This window comes from Bidens hawaiensis, unplaced genomic scaffold (assembly GCF_021521415.1).
Source record: "Bidens hawaiensis isolate Kalapana, Puna unplaced genomic scaffold, B.hawaiensis_p1.1 tig00002935_1, whole genome shotgun sequence".
NCBI classification, from domain to species: domain Eukaryota; kingdom Viridiplantae; phylum Streptophyta; class Magnoliopsida; order Asterales; family Asteraceae; genus Bidens; species Bidens hawaiensis.
The window spans coordinates 655914-681596 of record NW_027491158.1 but is presented as its reverse complement, the minus strand read 5'-3'; the positions used below and the strand labels follow the sequence as shown (position 1 = coordinate 681596).

General features: G+C 43.2%; 1 protein-coding gene and 1 pseudogene across 1 annotated transcript; both read right to left on the bottom strand.

Annotated features, from left to right (window-relative positions):
• Nucleotides 1-127: 127 nt before the first annotated feature.
• LOC143621719 (kiwellin-1 pseudogene) lies at nucleotides 128-769 on the bottom strand (annotated as a pseudogene).
• A 23343-nt stretch (nucleotides 770-24112) lies between these two features.
• LOC143621686 (putative ripening-related protein 1) lies at nucleotides 24113-24564 on the bottom strand. Its single transcript, XM_077093032.1, has 2 exons — nucleotides 24508-24564; nucleotides 24113-24424 (listed from the first exon to the last, which is right to left on the bottom strand). The coding sequence occupies exons 1-2, from the start codon at nucleotides 24562-24564 to the stop codon at nucleotides 24113-24115; spliced, it is 369 nt and encodes a 122-aa protein (XP_076949147.1).
• Between the last annotated feature and the right edge of the window lie 1119 nt (nucleotides 24565-25683).

Here is a 25683-nt window from a genome sequence, read left to right as displayed (position 1 = left end):
ACATTATAAAGCACACAATTTGAACACTTATAGCTTCACGTATTACACATATATATACTTCACGTATTACATATATTCACTGGAAATGAAAGGCATAATAAGTTTTTGACATTTTTATGAGTAAATATTACTCTGACCAGTTGATATCCAAATCTCCCCAGTTATCTGAGACCCCTAACGCTTTCCACACAGCTTTCGAAGCATCGACAATATTATTAGGGCAAGGTGGTTGATAGTCATGATCAGCATCACATCCCATAGTAGAGTCACACTCATCCACAACCATAGCCTTCACGCTCCTCCCGTTACCGTTAATGGTTATAAACTTATGGCACCTATCCCCTCCGTTGTACCATCCGGTTGATAGTGCCACAACCGGTGTATCATCGGAGTGATATTGGTTGTCACACTCTGATGGACCACCACCATCACCTCCCTTTTGGAAGCTGTTTATGGTTAGTTTTGCTTTAGTACATCTGTCACCGCAGGGGAGCATGTACATGTGGTGTAGAACTTACCTTGGACACAACAATCTGAATGATTCTCTTTGTTGCATTGTCCAGGAGGTGGTTTTCTTCCCCGGATACCACCACTCGGTTTGCAAGTCTGTGCATCGATTCGAATAGAATAAGTTGCCGTCAGCAGAATGAGTAAAAAAGTAAAGTTGAGCCTGTTCATTCTCTCTTTTAGTTTGTGGTCTCTTTTACAATGATGTTTGATGTTTAGAAGGCAAAGTGATTGTGCTTTTATAGGGATTGTCTAATCAGCAAGACTAGTTTGTAGTCAAACCTTTTATTTTTTGAACTAATTAATTACAACCTTCTTCAGCAGCAATTCTGCCAATCCGTAAAGCTTAGAGAGAATTTACTTGAACATTTTTTTCACTTTTCTAAAATAATAAATTAATGATGAATGCCCTATGCCGTCTTAAGGAAAAGTTGTCCACTAGCATAATTTTATCTTGTCGAGGATGTTTTTCATAGTACAAAATTTGAAGTTTTGTTTGACTACTAAATTATAGAAGCATGACATCTAGGAATTTGCAAAGTTAGATGGCAAGCTTTTATATCTGTTACACCTGACACCTGATGCGCAAAAAGTTATAATAATTATCATTTTTTCCAAAGGCGTAGCAAGGGGAAACTAAAAAATTTAACTATATGCGTTGGAAGCATCCAACTACATATATTTTCTGGAATGTGTCGATAAATGTGTACGAAAAGCATAGGAAAATATTTCCCCGTAGGAGCATTTTCTGTAGACAGGCTATTGTTGGAAATGTGTCTGTAAACGATTAGGCTAAGGAAGTTAAAAAATTTCGTAGTAGTTGTAGGTATAGGGTACGTCAAACCCGGTGCGACCTTTTATTTATTACATAATATATTATGTTTATTACATTATTATTATTGTCTACTAATTAGGCCAATTGGGCTGGGGGTTTGTGGAGGTAACTCCTAACCGGGTCTGACCCAATAAAGGTTAGGATTCATGATGGTAGCCATGGAGTCCTTATATAAGGAGTCTTTATCATTCATTGAAAGGACCTTCTCTTGGACCCTTGGCTCCCACATATTTTTGTGTCTGTAAACAAGAGTTCATTCTCTTAGTAGTCATCTCCACTCCCCCACTTTTCTATGACAGATCTGAGCAACCAGAGAAGAATATCAAGGCGGTGGTTCGTTCATATTGAAGACCGGGAAACTTGAACATGGATCCTACCCGGATCCATTTCATGTTTCTTCATTGGCGCTATCCGTGCGGACACGACAACGAATCACTCTTTGTTTTTCGTCTCGGTCTTCATATCTACTCATCAATATCTCAGATCTATGATTTTTTCCTTTCGAGAAAATTTCAGATCTGAAAGTATACAAGAAGAAATACCACCAAAATTAGGGAAAACCCTTAGATCTGGTTTTTTCTGAGTGATGTATGCCAGATCTGGTTCTGATTTCATCAGATCTGAAGTGGTTCGAGCAATTGTCACATTCCACATTTGTAGATCTAGAAGTCCTTTCAGATCTGTATGTTTTTCCAAAAAACCAATCTGATTTGGTTTAATACTTTAGATCTATTACAAAAAATCTCAAACAGTGGAGCTTTCTGGTGGGTTTCCCTATTTTAGAGAGTAGTTAGTTGGGTTGCAAGAAAAGCTTCCGCGGGTTGACTACGACTCCCGCGGATTAATTACGTGGCTTGGTCACGACTCGATCCTAGCTTCCGCGGACCATGCGATAGCTCTGGGTAAAGAATGCGGACCATTTTCCGTCGTCACAGGCGGTGAAAAAACTTTGGCGGCTTAACCCTGCTTCCGCGAAACTCAATGCGGATCAAGTATAACCTCATGCGGGTCAATTCTTGCTTTCACTTGCTGCGAACAAAGCTTTTAGGCTTCCGCGGGCTACAAGTGTATCTCCTGCTATCCTGCGGGTCATTTCAGACTTCCGCCGCCTACGAGCAAAGGTCCCGTGGGACAATTTCTTCTACGCCAACTTTGGGCGTCATGTGTAGAAACATGGCATGAATCTGACCTGATCCAAGACGATGTTCCTCGGTGTTCGAGATAAACGAGCCACGACTTCATCTTCTTCTCCGGTTCTTGAGATCTGCAATGGCTTTTTGGAGGTGTGGAGGTGACTGCTAAGAAATCTCAAGGATCTCTTGTTTACAGACACAAAAATAATTATGGTGGTGGCTCTTATTGAGAGCAACAACCACCCTTAATAAGGAGGTGGAGACCTCCTTATATAGGGAGCCTCATGGCCACCATCATGGTACCCTAATGGGCCTAGCCCAGTTAGGGTTACCTCCACAAAACCCCCTCAGCCCAATAATATTGTATTAGTCCATATAATAAAATAAGCCAGACATAATAAATTAAGGTCGTAAGCCGGGTTTAGTACCATACCCCTACAAGCCCCCCAAGTCCAATGTTGCTCCTAGGCGTGCAAGCGTTTAGGTGGAGCGCTGGACTTCATAAGGTGTGTTAGGATGTGAGGCGGTTTTTTCCCCTTTCTTCGGCCTTGTCTTTATTGTCTTTGAGTTTTGAGAGGTTTTCTCCATGATGGTGACATGTTGTGATCCTTATGATAATGATGGTGCACTGGCATGAATAGGATATAGCACGCATCGTAACAATAGTGGCGCGGGGCCTGATAAAAGATAGAGTGCGCATCTCGATAATAACGTAATGCAACTTGCGCGCGAGGCAGCTTACGAGCTATAAAAATAATGAGGCTTGCGCGCGAGGCGACTTACGAGCTATATAAAATAATGAAGCTTGCGCGCGAGGCGACTTACGAGCTATATAAAATAATAAAGCTTGCGCGCGAGGCGACTTATGAGTTATAAAATAATGAAGTATGCGCGAGTTGCGGCTTATGAGCTATAATATGATGATAATGACTGGCCCACAAGGGCCTCTTCTACGCAGGATGACTATCCCAACTTGTCTTCAAAATAATAATGGAGGCACAAACGGCTAGATAATAATAATGTCATAGGTGCTTGTGCGACTCGTAGCCGAACCTGCAAAAACATATCAACTAAAAGTGGATGTATTACAAGGTTCCCATCCTCGGGCCAATTATGAGGTCTGCCCAACCTACGTTGGCGCGTGGCCGTTTGGGATATTATTAGGCTCCCGACCTTTATGTTTGGCGCGTGGCCTCATGGGTTTATGAGGATTCCCAACCTTTAAATTTGGCGCGTGGCCTTATGGGTTTATGAGGATTCCCAACCATTAAGTTTGGCGCGTGGCCTTAGGAGCCGGAAACGATACCCGTAGTTTTGTTTGAAATTTATGTAACACCCCGACCAAAGGCGGATTATACATCGGGGCGCCACATATTGCTTCATTACTCGCGACACTATTGGTGTCAATATTTATTAATACACATTTTATCGCGCACGCGCAGCGGGGAAAATAAAGAACATAAATCAAACATAAATCAATATATTATAAATTATAACATTCAAACAACATTAACTTGTCTTGATACATTTTAATTCTAGGTCCAAAAGTAAAAACGTCCTACGTGTCCACAAGCTCCAAAACAGCTACTGCAAACCTGAACATGTGTTAAAATAAACGTCAAACACTTGCGTGTTGGTGAGAAATCAAGTTTAATAGATAATCATAGATAATCACAGTAAATCTGCGCGCAACACGTGTATGTCTAGAGTTTAACAAGGGTGTAATCAGATTGTGATCAAGCCTAAGATAGTTCATAGATCATAGTTCAATCCATGCTCCCAATTGAGCATAAAAACGAGAAAACATCTGTGCAAGTGTAAACAAAGAAAACCGTAAACGCTAGGTCTCCCGTGTTCAACTAATGGTACCAACGGAACTGCGGAATAGGCCGAACAAAGCGGTTAATGATACACACATACAAATAAACAGCCAAGTAAACGTCCTCAACACATGGGATACTGCGCGACTAAAGTTCATAAACAAGTTTAAGACTCAAGTTTTGTATGAACACATGAACATCCCAAAGCATTTAAAATAAAAAGGGATTAGATACGAGATAACTCACATGATAAACGATGCGGTGATAGATAAAGCAAGAACCAACTTTAAACAAGCACAAGTTAACCTATAAATAAGATTATTGTTTTAATGATTTGTTCTAAGTCTTGATTATAAGTTAGCAAAATTAATAAGTAAACTATTATATATAATATATATTACCGGAAAAGCAGGAAGAACGAGGAAGATGGAGGCAGAGAGGAAGACGGCAGAGAGAGCAAGGAGCAAGAGAACAGGAGAGATTAAGTGTTTTGTGTGTGATGTGTTAGGAAAAATAATACTATTATTTATAGAGAAACCCTAGGGAACACAATCCTAGAAAAGGGGAAAAGATCTCAAAAAGCAAAAGATATCAAAAAGCATAAGAATCCAAAAGCAAAAGATATCAAAAGATATGGCAGCTGCAGGGGGCAAGATAAAGCTGACAGGGAACAGTAACAGGCATGGGCGGTTCAAATAAAGGTACTGGATAAAGCTTGGCAAAAGCAGATCTCAAAAGATAATGTCAGTCACTTTTTCTACCAACCAATGGGGGTTGGTACGCATGCTGCGCCGAAAGTAACTATTCAGACATAAAGCAGATTAGGTCAACAGCTCAAAAGATAAGACAACACAAAAGCAAACGGCTAGATTTAAACAGAAGATACAAGGGTTAAGCGCGGGAAGGCTGAGTGCGCGAGCGCGAAGGCTGGCACAACAATCCTTAGCGCACTGCGGGAAGAATCACAAATCCTTAGCGTGCTGCGTGAAGAACAAGAATTCTAAGCGCATCGCGGGAAGAACATACATTCTTAGCGCATTGCGGGAAGAACATGCATTCTTAGCGCGCTGCGAGAAGAGTTCTCTTCACGCATCGCAGGAACAAGATGTCTTCACGCAGGCTTCCATGTAAGGAGTCTGGCGCGTGGAGCTGCAGACATCCTTAGGCGGAAAGAACCAAAGGACAAGAGGGAAGAGAAGGCGGAAAGAGAGAGGGAGAAAGAGGCGGGCAGGAAATATATATTATTATTAAAAATAAAATACAAGTATAAATATTAAATAATAAAAGAGAGATCGGGTCAGAGAAACGGGTACCTGGGTCGGGTCGGATCGGGGCAGATGTCACAGTCTCCCCTACTTTAAGAAATTTCGTCCCGAAATTTATCTCGAAGTAGGTTGCGCAGAGAACAGGTGCGGGTACTTGATCTTCATTTGATCTTCCCTTTCCCATGTAAACTCGGCTCCGCGCTTGGACTCCCAGCGAACTTTCACGATAGGGATACGACTGCGCTTGGTTTGCTTAACCTCGCGATCCATAATCTCAACAGGCTTCTCAATGAAATGCATGGATTCATCAACTTGAACTTCATCAAGTGGAATGTGAAGGTTCTCGTCAGCTAAACACTTCTTGAGATTGGAAACATGGAACGTTGGATGCACATTACTGAGCGCGAGCGGCAGGTCAAGTCTGTAGGCAACTTTTCCCACACGCGCGAGAATCTTGAATGGACCAACATAACGAGGAGCAAGCTTACCCTTCTTCCCAAAGCGGACAACACCTTTCCAAGGCGACACTTTGAGGAGAACAAGATCACCAACTTGAAATTCGAGAGGCTTTCGCCTACGATCTGCGTAACTCTTCTGTCGGCTTCTGGCAGTCAGCAAATGATCACGGATCTTGGCGATTTTATCGGTTGTCTCTTGAACAAGTTCGGGTCCTGTGATTTGAGTTTCACCCACTTCGCTCCAACAAATTGGGGAGCGGCATTTACGACCGTAAAGTGCTTCAAATGGGGCCATACCGATACTGGAATGATAGCTGTTGTTATAAGAAAACTCGATCAAAGGCAGGTGTGAATCCCAATTACCTCCAAAATCAAGAACACAAGATCGGAGCATATCCTCAAGAGTTTGAATAGTTCGCTCAGACTGACCGTCAGTCTGAGGATGATATGCCGTACTCATGTCCAAGCGAGTTCCTAGCGCAGATTGGAGAGATTTCCAAAAGCGAGATATAAAACGGCCATCGCGATCGGATATGATGCTCAAAGGAGTACCATGGCGGCAGACGATTTCCTTGACATAAAGCTGCGCGAGATGCTCAACACGGTAGTTTTCACGAATGGGCAGAAAGTGAGCAGATTTAGTCAATCGATCCACTACTACCCAAATGCTATCATGTTTGCTTGCTGTCAAAGGTAACTTGGTAATAAAGTCCATCGCTATACCTTCCCATTTCCACGTAGGAATTTCTGGTTGTTCGAGCAAACCAGATGGGCGCTGGTGTTCAGCTTTAACTTTAGAACAAGTCAGGCACTTAGCTACGAACACAGCAATATCCTTTTTCATACCGGGCCACCAATAAGTTATGCGCAAATCCTTGTACATCTTATCAGCGCCGGGATGAATAGAATACCGAGATTTGTGCGCTTCACTCAGGATATCAGCGCGAAGATTCTCATCACAAGGGATCCAGATGCGATTGAGATAGCAGAGAATTCCACTCAGATTAGGGACAAAGAGTGCTTCCGCGCCACACGCTAACTCGGCGCGAAGGTTACCATTACTGATGGATGCGCGCTGCGCGTCACGAATACGCGATTCAAGGTTGCTTTGAATCGGCGCGAAGTGAAGCTGGGTGCGCGGCAAGATACAGTTAAGTTGGCAGGGTTTTCGGCTGAGCGCATCGGCTACCACATTAGCCTTACCAGGATGATACCGGATCTCACAATCGTAATCGCTGATGAGTTCGTTCCATCGGCGTTGCCTCATGTTAAGTTCCTTTTGATCAAAGATATGCTGAAGGCTTTTATGGTCAGTGTAAAGGATACACTTAGTACCATAAAGGTAGTGTCTCCAGATCTTCAAGGCAAAAACAACTGCACCAAGCTCGAGGTCGTGAGTTGTATAATTCTTTTCATGAACCTTAAGTTGTCTTGATGCGTAAGCGATAACCTTGCCTCGTTGCATAAGAACACAACCGAGACCTTGGTTGGATGCATCGCAATACACGACAAAATCATCATTACCCTCAGGTAGCGCAAGAACAGGAGCTTCACACAACAAACGCTTGAGCGTTAGAAAGGCTTCTTCTTGCTTCGAGCCCCAAATATACGATTTACCTTTGTGCGTCAGAGCTGTTAAAGGCAAAGCGATCTTTGAGAAGTTCGAAATGAAACGCCGGTAATAACCAGCTAAGCCCAGAAAGGAACGGATCTCAGAAGGAGAGGATGGCGTAATCCAGTTCTTGATTGCTTCAATCTTGGATGGGTCGACATGAATACCCATCTTGTTTACAACATGACCAAGAAACTGTACTTCATCAGACCAAAATTCACACTTGGAAAGCTTAGCATAGAGTTGCTCGGCTCTAAGCTTTTGCAATACCAATCGGAGATGTTGCTCATGCTCGGTCTTGGTCTTAGAATACACCAGAACATCATCGATAAACACGATCACGAATTTATCCAAGAAAGGCCTACACACCCGATTCATAAGATCCATGAAAACGGCGGGTGCGTTGGTTAGACCGAAGGACATGACCAAGAATTCAAAATGGCCATAACGAGTACGAAAAGCAGTCTTCGGAACATCTTCATCGCGGATACGCAACTGATGATAACCAGAACGGAGATCGATCTTCGAGAAACAGGAGGCACCTTGGAGTTGATCAAAGAGGTCGTCAATACGCGGTAAGGGATACCGGTTTTTAATGGTGAGTTTGTTCAACTCGCGGTAATCAATACACATGCGAAACGATCCATCTTTCTTTTTAACGAACAACACCGGAGCACCCCAGGGCGAAGAGCTAGGGCGAATGAATCCTTTAGCAGTCAACTCTTGGAGTTGGCTGGCCAATTCTTGCATCTCAGCGGGTGCAAGACGGTAAGGAGATTTAGCAACGGGGGAAGCACCAGGGACAAGATCAACACGAAACTCGACTTCACGAGCGGGAGGGATACCAGGAAGATCATCAGGAAAAACTTCAGGAAAATCACGCACAACAGGGATATCGCGAAGCTTCTTTCCTTCATCGGGTTTAACCACATGGGCTAGAAATGCAATACACTTCTTCCGCATGAGTCTTTGGGCTTCGGCGCAAGACATAAGTTTAAGACCACTGGAGGGTTTTTCGCCGTAGATATGAAGATCACCATTTTCTCGAGGTATGCGAATCAATTTCTTGGCGCAAATAACTTCGGCGCGATTCTTCGAGAGCCAGTCCATACCAATGATAACATCAAAGCTTCCAAGAGGCATAGGGATGAGGTCGATCAGAAAATCGTTTTCGTTAAGGTTAAGCGTGCAATCTTTAATTACCGAGTTTATTAAAACAGTTTCGCCATTAGCCAATTCAACTGAAAAAATCTTCTTTTAAGTCATCGCGCGGTCGCGCAAGCTTCTGCTCGAAGGCGCGAGAGATAAAACTTCGATCGGCGCCAGTATCAAAAAGCATAGATGCATAAAATCCGTTAAGCAAAAATGTACCATTAACTACGTCGTTATTCGCTTGCGCTTGGTGCGCGGTTATGTTAAAAGCTCGGCCACGCGTCACTTGGTTCGAAATTTGGTTCACCGGATTCGCTTGAGTAATCTGAACTTGTAGCCTTGGGCACGCGTTCCGGAAATGACTTGGATCACCGCAGTTAAAGCACGATCTGGGTCGTGGGTTTTGGTAAGTTGGCTGTGGGTTCTGCGGGTAAGCTGGTGGTGTTGGCGCAATCGGATTGGAGGGAGGGGTTCTACAGTACTCAACGGAGTGACCTACGCGGCCACATCGGTTACATTGTCGACACGGGACTTGAGGTGGGTGATGAAGTCTACAGGTTGGGCAAAAGGGTTGGTTTCCTGTGTAAGGTTTCTTAGTTGGCGGGGCAGGGAGTGCGGGATTGGTTAAGGCATAGTTGTGGACTACAGGAGGTGCTGGGTAGGTTGACAGTGGGTTAGGCGCGTAAACTGGAGGTTGATAAATGGGTTGTTGGACAATGGGCGGGTTGGTAAGCGCATAGGCTTGTCTGCGCCTACGTTTCTGGTTATGGTTTGAGGGTTCTGGTTTGGTTTCTGTTGGTTCAGGGACAGTCTTGGTGGGTTTGGTCTTCTCAGTTCCCCGCAGGAACAGGGTTCCTGCTCTGACATGGTTGTCGCTGAGCACAGCGGCCAATTCGATGGCGTCAGAGAGGGTAACTGGGTTTCTGGCCCATACAGAATCTTGAATTTCCATGGGGAGACCCCCAAGGAATTTCTCGATGGCTCGGCGGGAAGGGGTAACAAGGTGAGGGACCAGTAAGCTTAGCTCGTGGAAGCGCGTCGCGTACTCGCGCGCTTCACCGCTGTATTGCTTCAAGTTCCAGAATTCTTCCTCCAGGCGCTTAACTTCGTTGGGAGGGCAGAATTCTCGCGTAAGAATTTCCTTGAATTCCTCCCATGTCATGCTAGAAGCAGCCTCTGCGCCACGCGCATGAGCTACTCCATTCCACCATGTAAGCGCTCTGGATTCCAGGACACTGGAAGCATATAGGGTTCGTCTTTCTGAGGGGCATTGGGTATGGAGGAAAGTGTTTTCAATCTTCTCAAGCCATTGGAGCATCACGGTGGCTCCTTCAAGACCTGTGAACTTCGGAGGGTTACCCGCATTAAAGGACTTAATGTTATAACTGGAGGTATTAGCATTGTTTTGGCTCAAAGCTTGGGCTATTGCGGCGGCCATTTCCTGGGAACGTTGCTGTCTACGCATGCGCGAGGCTTCTCTTTTCTGAAATCGGCGAGATAGCGGAGGCATTCTATAAAAATTTTAATTTTAGTTAATATCTTGGTTTTAGCGCAAAGTTTTAATCTTATAAAGCTTGGTTTCACGGAGTTAGATGCTATCAAAAGTTAAAGTAGATTAAATGACCCTAAATGCAGACTTAATAAAGGTAACAAATTCGAATCAGAAATCGACAATTCATGTATCACCATGACTTTCCGAATTCCCAATTTAAAATATACGAGTAAACGAGTATTGGAGATTGACGATTCATGTATCACCATGACTTTCCAATCTTCAATATAAAATATACAAGAAAATGAGTATTGGAGGTTGACAATTCATGTATCACCATGACTTTTCAAGTCTCCAACCTCAGAACATAATCGTAAATGGAAATTGAAAATCAACTATTCATGTATCACCATGACTTTTCGGATTTTCAAACCCAACAAACGAATATGTAAGAAAAATCAATAAAAATCGAAATTCGACAAAAATCGAAATATCGCGAAATAAAACATAAAATCATATACCGCGCAAGTGCGAGCATATTCACAAATAGCGAGTAATTAACAATAAGCGCGCAAACATGAGATTTCTCTCATGCGCGAGAAGGGACTCTTAGGTATTCTAGGCCGTTACGTCTAACCACCTATCCTAAAGTCAACGAGCTCTGATACCAATCTGTAACACCCCGACCAAAGGCGGATTATACATCGGGGCGCCACATATTGCTTCATTACTCGCGACACTATTGGTGTCAATATTTATTAATACACATTTTATCGCGCACGCGCAGCGGGGAAAATAAAGAACATAAATCAAACATAAATCAATATATTATAAATTATAACATTCAAACAACATTAACTTGTCTTGATACATTTTAATTCTAGGTCCAAAAGTAAAAACGTCCTACGTGTCCACAAGCTCCAAAACAGCTACTGCAAACCTGAACATGTGTTAAAATAAACGTCAAACACTTGCGTGTTGGTGAGAAATCAAGTTTAATAGATAATCATAGATAATCACAGTAAATCTGCGCGCAACACGTGTATGTCTAGAGTTTAACAAGGGTGTAATCAGATTGTGATCAAGCCTAAGATAGTTCATAGATCATAGTTCAATCCATGCTCCCAATTGAGCATAAAAACGAGAAAACATCTGTGCAAGTGTAAACAAAGAAAACCGTAAACGATAGGTCTCCCGTGTTCAACTAATGGTACCAACGGAACTGCGGAATAGGCCGAACAAAGCGGTTAATGATACACACATACAAATAAACAGCCAAGTAAACGTCCTCAACACATGGGATACTGCGCGACTAAAGTTCATAAACAAGTTTAAGACTCAAGTTTTGTATGAACACATGAACATCCCAAAGCATTTAAAATAAAAAGGGATTAGATACGAGATAACTCACATGATAAACGATGCGGTGATAGATAAAGCAAGAACCAACTTTAAACAAGCACAAGTTAACCTATAAATAAGATTATTGTTTTAATGATTTGTTCTAAGTCTTGATTATAAGTTAGCAAAATTAATAAGTAAACTATTATATATAATATATATTACCGGAAAAGCAGGAAGAACGAGGAAGATGGAGGCAGAGAGGAAGACGGCAGAGAGAGCAAGGAGCAAGAGAACAGGAGAGATTAAGTGTTTTGTGTGTGATGTGTTAGGAAAAATAATACTATTATTTATAGAGAAACCCTAGGGAACACAATCCTAGAAAAGGGGAAAAGATCTCAAAAAGCAAAAGATATCAAAAAGCATAAGAATCCAAAAGCAAAAGATATCAAAAGATATGGCAGCTGCAGGGGGCAAGATAAAGCTGACAGGGAACAGTAACAGGCATGGGCGGTTCAAATAAAGGTACTGGATAAAGCTTGGCAAAAGCAGATCTCAAAAGATAATGTCAGTCACTTTTTCTACCAACCAATGGGGGTTGGTACGCATGCTGCGCCGAAAGTAACTATTCAGACATAAAGCAGATTAGGTCAACAGCTCAAAAGATAAGACAACACAAAAGCAAACGGCTAGATTTAAACAGAAGATACAAGGGTTAAGCGCGGGAAGGCTGAGTGCGCGAGCGCGAAGGCTGGCACAACAATCCTTAGCGCACTGCGGGAAGAATCACAAATCCTTAGCGTGCTGCGTGAAGAACAAGAATTCTAAGCGCATCGCGGGAAGAACATACATTCTTAGCGCATTGCGGGAAGAACATGCATTCTTAGCGCGCTGCGAGAAGAGTTCTCTTCACGCATCGCAGGAACAAGATGTCTTCACGCAGGCTTCCATGTAAGGAGTCTGGCGCGTGGAGCTGCAGACATCCTTAGGCGGAAAGAACCAAAGGACAAGAGGGAAGAGAAGGCGGAAAGAGAGAGGGAGAAAGAGGCGGGCAGGAAATATATATTATTATTAAAAATAAAATACAAGTATAAATATTAAATAATAAAAGAGAGATCGGGTCAGAGAAACGGGTACCTGGGTCGGGTCGGATCGGGGCAGATGTCACAATTTACCCGTCCGCAGCTTTTCTTGCTACCATCAGAGGCAGGCGGCGCTTTGGTCGCAGCCCGCGGCGCGTGCATGTGGTCAGTGGTGACGGGAGTGAATGTCACTTCGTAGGGTCCATAATTGATACGCCGGATGTTTCACGTGGCCACAGATGCTGGAGCTTTCATGAGGTTGCAGAGGCGAACCGCGTCGTTTTGACCCACTGACTTGCATTAGTGACCTGCGAATGTTCATAGGTGACCCGCGGCGTTCATAATGATCCTCGGTGATCGGTGTTCGTCTAACGGTGTTGATCTGTTAGACGGCGGAGTGGTGGTCCGCGGGCGCGCATGCATAGCGGCTGAAAGTTGAGCATACATGCATGGCGAAGAGTTGAGCGCGCATGCATGGCGGGAGTTGAGCGCGCATGCATGGCGGGAGTTGAGCGCGCATGCATGGCGGAGAGTTGAGCGCGCATGCATGGCGGGAGTTGAGCGCGCATGCATGGCGGGAGTTGAGCGCGCATGCATGGCGGGAGTTAAGCGCGCATGCATGGCGGAGAGTTGCGTGCGCATGCATGGCGTTAGAGTCTTGACCGTCAGCAATGCGCATGCATGGCGTCGGGGTGTTCCTCCGACGCGGCGCGTGCATGGCCGGGAGAGTTCGTCCGCAGCACACTTGTATGGCGTCGGAGTGGTGATCCGTGAGTGCGCATGCATGGCGGCGGAGTGTTGGTCCGCGGGCGCATGGATGGCGGTGTGTTGTGAAGATGAGTAAATGGCCAGAACATATTTTCTTGCCTGGCTCCAACTGTGGAGGTGGTGTGGTATTTATAGTATTAGGGTTTCCAATGATTGGGCTCAGACTCAATTAGGGCCTTTTTGGACTCTTCCTATTGCTTCGCGCCACGTGTACTTAGGACACCTGGTGCTTTTTCATTGATTATTCTCGGACTAAGGTATTTTACCTGACCCATGTGCCATCACGTGGTGGCACATGGGCTTTGCTGAGTTGTCCACCCTTCATTGGCAGCTGTCAACATCAGCACATTCTTTATTCCTTAAAAGATACCTTCTGGAAGGTTGTCTGATGAGTACAATCATGGTTGTCCTTATCCTTATTTGGATTAGACTATTCTCATTTGTTGTGTTGTCCTTTATGCGCCTATCCCGAGGATGCGCAAGGTCTTCTCTTTATTCTCACGCGCAGATGTTTCATGCGCAGATGTGATATGCGTGAGCGTGTGATATGCGTAAGCATATGTAATATGCGTGAGCATGTGATGCGTAAGCATATGTAATATGCGTGAGCATATGTGATATGCGCCACGCGCAGATGTGATATGCGTGGGCATATGTGATGCGTGAGCATATGTGATGCGTGGGCATATGTGATGCGTGCGCATATGTGATATGCGTCACGCGCAGATGTGATGCGTGGGCATATTTGATGCGTGAGCATATGTGATGCGTGAGCATATGTGATATGCGCCACGCGCAGATGTGATGCGTGAGCATATGTGATATGCGCCACGCGCAGATGTTTCATGCGCTTGCGCACAGGTTTTGGCTTTGTGTCTTCATGACATCCTGATTTCAAGCCTCGTCTATATCTTATGGGTTGACCCGCCCCGCTCGATGTTAAGGCGGGTGCATACCCCTTCAAGCCCCCCCAGTCTAATGTGTGTCTTGTCTCGCGCGAGCGAGGTAAGATAGGTATTAGACTTAATGGTTTGCTTTTTTAATAGGGCTTGTTTTTTTTCTTTTTCTTTTCTTGTACACGCGTTGCGCGAAATTCCATCCATTTGGTTAAAACGAATCGTCAATGCATGTGGTTGGTTGGTGTTGACATGCATCAGAGATGGTGACGTTCAGACCTTCGTGTTCTCGGCACCAGCGCGCATGCGTGATGGCACGCTGCTGCTTCATGGCGGTGGAACTCATGCATGGTGGCATGCACCATGGCGGCCAGATGGTTATCCGCGGTGGCGTGTACGCGTGGTGGCGCAATGACATTGCGCGGTGGCGAGGTTCACTTGTCGTGGCGCGTATGAATGTTGACGGAATGTTAACCCGCAACTGTGCGCATGTATGGTGGAAATGTATTGAACCACGGTGGCGCATGCGTGGTGGCGATGTGCTGAACCGTGGTGGCGCATGCGTGGTGACGATGTATTGAATCGCGGTAGCGCATGCGTGATGGCGGTGTATCGAACCGCGGTGGCGCATGCGTGATGGCGGTGTATCGAACCGCGGTGGCGCATGCGTGATGGCGGTGTATCGAACCGCGGTGGCGCATGCGTGATGGCGGTGTATCGAACCGCGGTGGCGCATGCGTGATGGCGGTGTATCGAACCGCGGTGGCGCATGCGTGGTGGCGGTGTACCGAACCGCGGTGGCGCATGCGTGTGCTTGTTGAATATAAGGTATGCTTACACATTGAAACTTGAACAAGGTTGTAAGGAAATTATTTTTACTTAATCCTTAACAGTTGTCATATTTCAAGTTATTTTGCGATATTCTGAATATGCTGACACGTGCCTTGGCATTTCATTATTCCTCTTTTACGCGACGTTATCGTGCATTTATCATAGGGAATTGTGAATGAGTTTTTAGCCTTTACGTGTCAGTATGTGTTACTCTGCCTATATCAATTATAACCCCATGCGCGGCCCCGACCTGAGACCTTAACAACTATGCTTTGGCATGTGTTTTGCCATAGTTGTGCTTAGGTATTTTTATGGTCCAGCTGCGCAATACGTAGGATGGATGCTATGAGTAATTTGAGCTAAGGCTCATATTATTGGGCTAAGGCCCTGACGCTTCAGAGTTAAAACTCGTCAACGCGTCTGAGCTTGGAGCTCGCGCATGTATGTTTTACTTCGCTTTATTTTTAGTTTGATGTCAATACAATGTTGTCATATTGCTCAAAATTAATATAGGGAAGTGTGAAACATGTATGCAAAATGTGAGGGGAGTCCATATTCTTGGTAAAGGTCTGCTAGGCTCTCCGCCGCCTTCCTTCTTGTCACCTTCTCCGCGATTAAGAATTGTCTTTTTGGGGTTGGGCGCGCATGCATGGCAGCGGAGCGGTTACTCGCGGGCGCGCATGATGTATGAAGGCGTAGTGTACTATCAGCAGCGCGCGCAAGCATGTCGGTGGAGTGCGACATGTGCATGGCGCGTATGCATGGCGGCGGATTGTTCATCTGCAGAAGCGCATGCTTGGCGGCGTAGAGTTGATCAGCCGGACACGCATGCATACACGGTAACGCGATGATCCTTAGCTCGCATGCACGGTGACGTATTGTTGAAACCCATCGGCGCACATGAATGGTGGTCGGGTGCTTACCTGCGGAGCTTGCAGGTGACCCGCCTTGGTCAGAGTTTGTTATGTCGGAGCACGGCGCCCATGAATGGTGTCGTCTTCCAAGCTCATATTGTACTATTTTTGACCCGCACGGGGTCGTCTTCCAACCCGCATGGGGTTTTGATCCGCGGTGCGTATGCATGGCGGCGGAGCGTTTACTCGCGGGCGCGCATGCATTGAGGCGGAATCTTGATCTTTCGCAGTGCCCTTGCATGGCGGCAGTGGTGACTTGCGGGCGCGCATGCATGGCGGCGAAGTCTTCTGCGCAAAACCAAAGGCACGGCCCACATGGTGGGTTTTTGCGAACGCGCATGCACGGCGGTGGAGTCTTCTGCGCCAAACCAAAGGCACGAAGTCTTTCAACCCACATGTAAGTTCCCGTGGGAGCGCATGCATGGCGGCGGAGTGATGACTCGCGGGCGCGCATGCACGGCGTCGGGAGTGTTGTTCGCTGGAGCGCACGTGATGACGTACTGATCTGCGATGGCGCACATGCGGCCATCACATTTTTCCGCGATGGCGATGGCGCAGTATATGATGTCTCTTCCATTTTGAGGATGAGAGAGTTAGATCTGTGATTTTAAACCTAAAATCCAGATCTATAACCTAGATCTAGATCTTTTTCAGCTTCATTTTTGCACAGATATGGAAACATCTTTTAGATCTATGGATCTTTTTGAGCTTTAATAGAACAAATCTTGAAGCATCTTTCTGTAAACTTCCAGATCTGGATTTTTCTTGGGAGAAAGAAAATCACAGATCTAGGATAATGGATTAACAGATCTGAGAACCGAGACGAAAATCGAAGGGTAGCTCGTTGCCGTCCCACGGATGGCGCCAATGTAGAAACATGGCATGAATCTGACCTGATCCAAGACGATGTTCCTCGGTGTTCGAGATAAACGAGCCACGACTTCATCTTCTTCTCCGGTTCTTGAGATCTGCAATGGCTTTTTGGGGGTGTGGAGGTGACTGCTAAGAAATCTCAAGGATCTCTTGTTTACAGACACAAAAATAGTTATGGTGGTGGCTCTTATTGAGAGCAACAACCACCCTTAATAAGGAGGTGGAGACCTCATTATATAGGGAGCCTCATGGCCACCATCATGGTACCCTAATGGGCCTAGCCCAGTTAGGGTTACCTCCACAAAACCCCCTCAGCCCAATAATATTGTATTAGTACATATAATAAAATAAGCCAGACATAATAAATTAAGGTCGTAAGCCGGGTTTAGTACCATACCCCTACATCATGCATGTGCCGACGGCTCTTGTGTGACTAGTTTTAGCCAAAGAATGCCATACATGCTCTGATTTCTCTGATGCATTCATGCCGGAAAATATTTCCATCACAAAGAAGAAAGGTCTTGTAATGGTGGCCTGCAAGACTGGTACGCCGTTAAAAACATAAATGTCAGTTGTAGCATATGGCCACAAGTCTAAAGGATAATTAATTTTCAATTTTCATAAAGGCCCCCTCAACTATTATGACATATTTATTTTGTTAACCAAGTTGGGGTTTGAACAATTGACATTTTACTCCCTCAAGGTTATTAAAAGCATAACAAAGGTTGGAGACTCTTATACAAAAAACTCGCATAAAGGTTGGAGACCCTTATACAAAAAAACTCGCATAAAGGTTGGAGACCCTTATACAAAAAAACTCGCCTAAAGGTTGGAGACCCTTATAAAAAAACTCGCATAAAGGTTGGAGACCCTTATACAAAAAACTCGCATAAAGGTTGGAGACCCTTAAACAAAAAAACTCGCATAAAAGTTGGAGACCCTTATACAAAAAAACTCGCATAAAGGTTGGAGACCCTTATAAAAAAACTCGCATAAAGGTTGGAGACCCTTATACAAAAAAACTCGCATAAAGGTTGGAGACCCTTATACAAAAAAACTCGCGAGACCCTTATACAAAAAAACTCGCATAAAGGTTGGAGACCCTTATACAAAAAAAACTCGCATAAAGGTTGGAGACCCTTATACAAAAAAAACTCGCATAAAGGTTGGAGACCCTTATACACAAAAACCTCGCATAAAGGTTTGAGACCCTTATACAAAAAAACTCGCATAAAGGTTGGAGACCCTTATAAAAAAACTCGCATAAAGGTTGGAGACCCTTATACAAAAAAACTCGTATAAAGGTTGGAGACCCTTATACAAAAAAACTCGCATAAAGGTTGGAGACCCTAACAAAAAAACCGCATAAAGGTTGGAGACCCTTACAAAAAAACCCGCATAAAGGTTGGAGACCCTTATAAAAAAAACTCGCATAAAGGTTGGAGACCCTTATACAAAAAAAAACTCGCATAAAGGTTGGAGACCCTTATAAAAAAACTCGCATAAAGGTTGAAGACCCTTACAAAAAAACTCGCATAAAGGTGGGAGACCCTTATAAAAAAAACTCGCATAAAGGCTGAGGACCCTTATAAAAAAACCCGCATAAAGGTTGAGGACCCTTATAAACAAACCCGCATAATTACATGCGTTTCGCTCAGCAACAAGACTAGCCACATGCGCGTTCCGGCGATTCACGCCATAGCGGGCCGCATGCGCATTAAGCGATAAATGGCGGATCACTTGAGCGCTCCCGCAAATCCATGACGAGCCGCATGCGCGTTCCGGCGATTCAAGCCATAGCGGATCGCATGCGCGCTAAGCGATAAATGGCGGATCATTTGGGTGCTTCCGCATATCCATGACAAGCCGCATGCGCGTTCCGGCGATTCACGCCATAGTGGACCGCATGTGCGCTAAACGAAATAATGGCAGATCACTTGAGTCAAGTGTAATCTTTTGAGGATCTGTTTTCGTGTTATTTTTACACACGATTTCAAATACATAATTACAGATCTAAGTTACAAATCTGTATTTCAATTGAATGTTTCAGATCTATTTTCTGAAATTTTATACATTGACGGTTACGGATTTGATTTATAAACTTCGATTTTTAATTGAAGTCTACGTATCTAAGTTTTTATTCGAATCCTTCATAGGCTTCTTATACTTGGATATGTCACACAGTGCCATTCTTTGATTGGTGGGAAAATGAGAGGTACACAATTTTTTAGGGTCCACCTAGATTGAAGCATTTATAATGGTTTTCAAACCAGAGATATGGCAGATAGTGATGTTTGCTTTTTGAAAAAAAAAAGAAATTAATTTTCATGGTCAGGAATAATCTTTCACATGTGGCTCATGCTTACTCTGACCCAATAAATAAAAAGCAAAAACCCACAAACACGTTTATACCGTTGTGGTAATTCATTCATTGAATGACAGATTTACCAGCATCATAATCTGGGTAATAAGGAAACTTCTCAGATCTACCATTCAATAATAATAATGGGAGTCATTTGTATTTAGCATAAAAAAGAGATATTAAAACCCGGTGGAGCAATTCGCATGCATTCTATGAACAGATTCCGGGTCAGACACATTCCCTAGAACCCAGCAGACAACTTGTAATCAAATATCGAATCAAATCCGGCCACCGCATGTCACGCGGGTTCAGGCTGATTGCTTCCGATCCTCCGCGGGTTATACGCGCGCACGATTCAAAACCATTGGGACAAACAGGTTCAGGGAAGTTCAACTCTCGGCACCGCAACCTTCATGCGTGCTGATTAAAGATCATGGCGGGATACAAATTAAGAAAAGTCAGCTTCTTCGTTGATATTCAGCTTCACTTTTTAGTTAAAGCTCCGACACGATCACCGCGGGTAACATGCGCATTTCAGAAAGTGAACTTCGCCCCCGCCGGTTGTTTACACTCTCCCGCTGATCAATGGCGGGTACACCCCACGACTTCCGCGGATTATGCAAAAGCTCCGGGCAAAGTCACGGCGGGTCATTTCCGCCTCCCGCAAACTTTTTGTACGCTCCGGCATGCAAATATAGTTCCAAAAGCCAAGTGCAAGCTTTGACACTCTAAAGCACTCCCGCATATGACGTAAGCACTCCCGCATGAACGTTCCTTCAGGCTAACTCCGTTCATTGAGGGTCACTTATGAATGCCGCGGATCACCTAAAAAACTAAGACAATGGCGGGTCGTTTTCAGCTTCCGCGCCATAGCTTCCGCAGACCCCTGAAGCTCCAATCAAAACAATGGCGGGTCATTTATGGCTTCCGCGGTCATATCTTCTAGCCTCCGCGGATCAACTAAAAGGTTCCGTGCAAGTTCTGGCGGGTTACTCCCGCCCCGCGGATCAAGTAAACTTAAGCGGAACATCCTCGGGTCAACTGAAAGCTCTTGCGGGAGAACCGCGGGTTAAATATATGCCATCGGAACCTCCACGCCATTCCGCGTCTGCAAACAGCCGGAGCAAGTTACCTACGTCGGGGGGCCGGAGAAACTTCTGGATTTCTTTCTGAACGATTAATGATGAATAGAAATGTTTTCTTGGCTTGAATGAGGTAACTTTATATATATATATATATATATATAATATAAATGTATATGTATGTAGGGAGTTATGTGCAACGATTGTACGATCTTGGAAAGAGAATTGAATTAATTTCCAATTTTTCAAAATGACCCCTCTAACTTTTGGACTTTATTTATTTTTCAAAAAAAAAATTATATACCAAAAGTTTTGATTATTCACATTTGAATCATTTGTTTTCCAACAAGATAAAACAATTAGTTCCATCAAAGTAAGTGAATTTCTTCACAAGTTTTTAACATCATACCGTTAAAAAACGTGAAGTTGTTCAAAGTCATGTCTTGACACGATTTCCACTTTTATTAATAAACTAATCTTACATACTTGTTTATGAAATGAAATGGACGATGTCAAAAACTTTACTAATAAACGTGTGTATTACCAAATCTTTGGAACGATTGTTAGTAAATATGACTATGAATGATTATTTAATCTCATATAACACCTCAAAACAACAACTATCATTTTTATACATGATATAAAATGTTGTTTATACTCGTCCGCGCATGTAATTGAACACATTGTTAACAAGTTTATTATTACAAGTTCAATGCTACTAACATTATTCAGCAACAATGAACTGGGGGACCGTCATGGTACATTACATTAGCGCGTGTCATCTTTGGATGGAAGACGCGCCAAATTAGGTTGGGCACACCTCATAATTCGCCCGAGGATGGGAACCTTATAATACACCCACATGGCCACACGCCAATTTAGGTTGGGCACACCTCATAATCCGTCCGAGGATGGGAACCTTATAATACACCCACATGGCCACACGCCAATTTAGGTTGGGCACACCTCATAAACCGCCCCGAGGATGGGAACCTTATAAAAAACCCAACAGCCTCTCGCCGAATATAAAGGTTGGGAATCCTTATAAACTCATATGGCCACGCGCCAATCTCAAAGGTTGGAAATCCTTATAAACCCATATGGCCACGCACCAATCTCAAAGGTTGGGAATCCTTATAAACCCATATGGCCACGCGCCGATCTCAAAGGCTGGGAATCCTTATAAACCCATTTGGCCACGTGCCGAATTAATGACATGCGTGTCAACTTATGATAAAAGGCCCGCGTGTCAAAATCGCCATCATGATTTAAACTCTCTTACAACCCGAAGCAAAGTAGACGCACATGCAAAAAGGTCCAGATATAAAGCATTGGGTCAAAAAAGCACTACTCCTCACTCCCGAACATTCCTCATAAGTCCAGAACTTCACCAAACTGCTTGCACGCCCAGTAGAAGCACTGGACTGGGGGACTTGTAGGTGTAGGGTACGTCAAACCCGGTGCGACCTTTTATTTATTACATAATATATTATGTTTATTACATTATTATTATTGTCTACAAATTAGGCCCATTGGGCTGGGGGTTTGTGGAGGTAACCCCTAACCGGGCCTGGCCCAATAAAGGTTAGGGTTCATGATGGTAGCCATTGAGTCTATAAGGAGCCTTTATCATTCATTGAAAGGACCTTCTCTTGGACCCTTGGCTCCCACATATTTTTGTGTCTATAAACAGGAGTTCATTCTCTTAGCAGTCACCTCCACTCCCCCACTTTTCTATGACAGATTTGAGCAAACGAAGAAGAATATCAAGACGGTGGTTCGTTCATATTTTTCGGGTAAAAAATGAAAGTGGATGAGAAGGTAAAAGATGGTGAAGTTAGTGGTTTATATAATAAATAAAATGTTTTTTTATTTTTATTTTAATATTACCGTTCCCCAACGGTAACTTTTTTGAAATGTGTACCATATACATTTAGGAATCGCTTGAAAAACAATTCACCCAAAACACATCCACTCCCCCCCCCCCCCCCCACCTTTCTCCTTCCCCCGGCCGGTGGGTGGGGGGTGGGGGGGTTGTGTGTTTTTGGCCTCAAACTTCACATAATGTGGCCACTACGGACGGTCTTACTAATATAAGCAACCGGACCAAAGAACAAGAACTAATTTGCATATATAGATCGATTATTAATTAGTATTTCACCATTTTGCTTTTTCAATTTGATAATTGCTTATCCTTACTATTAATAAACTCTTGTGTTTCTACACACAAATACTCAAGTTCATAGTGTACTCGTGTGACCTGCAAACGAACCTATTAACCCAACAAAGCTCAATATCTTAATTCCAAGATCTCTCCATTTAAAGTCTTTAAAATCTTACAAAAACTTTTAATTAATGTGATCTTTGCTCACCTCTCTGTGATCAAGATTTTGCTCCCTTCAATCAAGACAAACCTTCGGCCATCAATAGGTCCATCGGCTTATGTAAAAATGATTAGATGTTTCTCGAATTGTAAGCTTCTTTACATGCTTAAATTGTATAATGAACTTACCCTATAGAAAACCCCCCTTTAAGTTATACAATATATCGATAGTTGATGGCCCACATGACCAGATAATTTATTGAATTTATGCTCTTTTACCCATCAAATAAATTTTCTCATTAAACTCAAAACGATTACAAAAAGTGGGTGGCAAACGAGCACAAGCTGCGCCGCAACCCCCTTTTAAATAGTAAAACCAATCCTACTAAAAACGAAACTTTGAGACTTAGGAGCCGAAAAATTACCAAATCCAACTAAAAAAGTACCACCTAAATTCATGTTTCTCAAAAAACTCAAACATTAGGTGGTGTATCATTTATACAATCCAAACACATATCATTATGTACCTTAGACTAACATAACCACATGTAGACAAAATCACCATAAAAAGATCAAATTTGACAATACTCAGCAATTTCATGATTGTGTTTTAATTTTCCATGATTGATTTAGTTCTTGAACACTTTATCAGTGCTACTATATATGTTAGACAATAATTTAGTGACTTGTACATAAGTTTCTCTAAGTTTCATATTTGATTGTTCTAAATCATATTCATCCAATGTCAAATACGCATGTGTCATATACTTGTAAGATTTGAAATTAGGCACATCTAGCAAAATCTGAACGTCATAAGCAACATTTCTAAAGCATTGAAAAGAATTCAAGCATGTCACAGATCTCTCCTCACTATGTAAGATTCATAACACCATCTCCTAGCTTATTTTCAAAGAAGTGTACCATATTGAAGAAAATGATGCTCGATCTAATGGTCCCGAGTCACAAATGAGGTTTTAGAATCGCTCCTTGTAAGTTAATATCTAGAAAGCTGCTAATTGTTATTGTTCATGAGTTTAGATCAAGGAAAAATCCTTTGTCTAACTTTATGTGTTCTTCTTTAGACTTAACCAAGCCAAGTAGTTTGTCTTTAATTCCCATTAAATATTATGAATCTGAATTCTTCTCACTCTGAATCCTTGCCTCATCTGACCATCACGATGGCACACATCATTACTAGCCTATAAACAATATATCCTATACCCTAACTCTTCTTGAGATTTCCTCTACAACAATTGATATCATTTATATATGAAAACGTTTTGAACATGTATAGCTTCACGTATTACATATATTCACAGGAAATCAAAAGCATAATAAGTTTTTGACATTTTTATGAGTGTATATATTACTCTGACCAATTGATATCCAAATCTCCCCAGTTATCTTCCGAGACCCCTAACGCTTTCCACACAGCTTTCGAAGCATCGACAATATTATTAGGGCAAGGTGGTTGATAGTCATGATCAGCATCACATCCCATAGTAGAGTCACACTCATCCACAACCATGGCCTTCACGCTCCTCCCGTTACCATTAATGGTTATAAACTTATGGCACCTCTCCCCTCCCTTGTACCATCCGTTTGATAGTGCCATAACCGGTGTATCATCGGAGTGATACTGGTTGTCACACTCTGATGGACCACCACCATCACCTCCCTTTTGGAAGCTGTTTATGGTAAGTTTTGCTTTGGTAGCACTTGTTACTGTAGGGGAGCATGTATACGTGGTGTAGAACTTACCTTGGACACAACAATCCGAGTCATAAGTATTAGTCCAGTTTTGCTCATGGTCACCATCATGGTACCCTAATGGGCCTAGCCCAGTTAGGGTTACCTCCACAAAACCCCCTCAGCCCAATAATATTGTATTAGTCCATATAATAAAATAAGCCAGACATAATAAATTAAGGTCGTAAGCCGGGTTTAGTACCATACCCCTACAGAAGTTTTAACTATCACAGACAATAAGATATATGGCTAAGCTATATGAGTTCTTGAATGTCTGATTATTGAATGGATGATGTTGCATCATGCACTACTCAGTACCTAACGTGCTAAATCTAGAATCTTCATCTACCAAAGAAGTGCCTTAGCACACAACACATTAGCACGTACCTACAATGATTATTATTCTTAACTAAAAGTTTTCTCACCTGCTTGTTGCGGTAATATGATGAAGCAAGTTGTATGGAATTGTTTAAGAGATCCAAATAAGAAAAACCATCTCTGATAGATGTAAGAGCTAGCATAGTGCCCGCGCAATGCAGCGGTGCGCACGCGCAACTCAATATAGAACGCATAGTCCGTGTCGGTACATACGTCACCTGATGACAGTGAGCACGTAGCCTAAAATTGGTCGCGTAACTCGTGCAAAGCCAGTTGCGTGTAATCGAAGATTGAACACGCGTAACCGGACGGGAATGCATGTTACCGACATTAAAGCATGCTTAACCAATATACAATAATTTAAAATAAATCATTTTACAAACCAACCCGTTTTGGCCCCAAACCCGTTCCGACTCGACAACGTTCTGACCTGGCCCATTTCTACTCGAACCCGAACCATAACTTTTTTTTATTATCGACTCATTCCGACCCTATTGTATTTTTACAAATGACCCGAACTCGCCCGACTCGACTTGTTTCCAGGTTCTAAATGGTAAGCGCGTAACATGCTAACTTTTTAAAACTAAAAACTATAGCAATATTATAACCAAATTAAAGAGAATAAAATGCTCGTTTTTACGACGTAATGTTTTTGAAAAAATATTAACGTGTGAAAAAGTTATGACCGTTAAAAAGTCGTGGGGTAGTTGGTTTTGAATTAGAGAGGCATATGTGTAACTATTATCAAACTTTACAAAAAAGGTAGTGAAGTTGAGGGACCAAAGTTGTAAGTATATTTTAAAAGAATGA

Excerpts from the sequence above, each read along its gene's own strand:
- LOC143621686 (XM_077093032.1), bottom strand. The coding sequence starts at position 24,564 with ATGGTGACCATGAGCAAAACTGGACTAATACTTATGACTCGGATTGTT. Across the intron at positions 24,425-24,507 it reads CTCGGATTGTTGTGTCCAAG|GGAGGTGATGGTGGTGGTCC; the intron begins GTAAGTTCTACA and ends AGCTTCCAAAAG.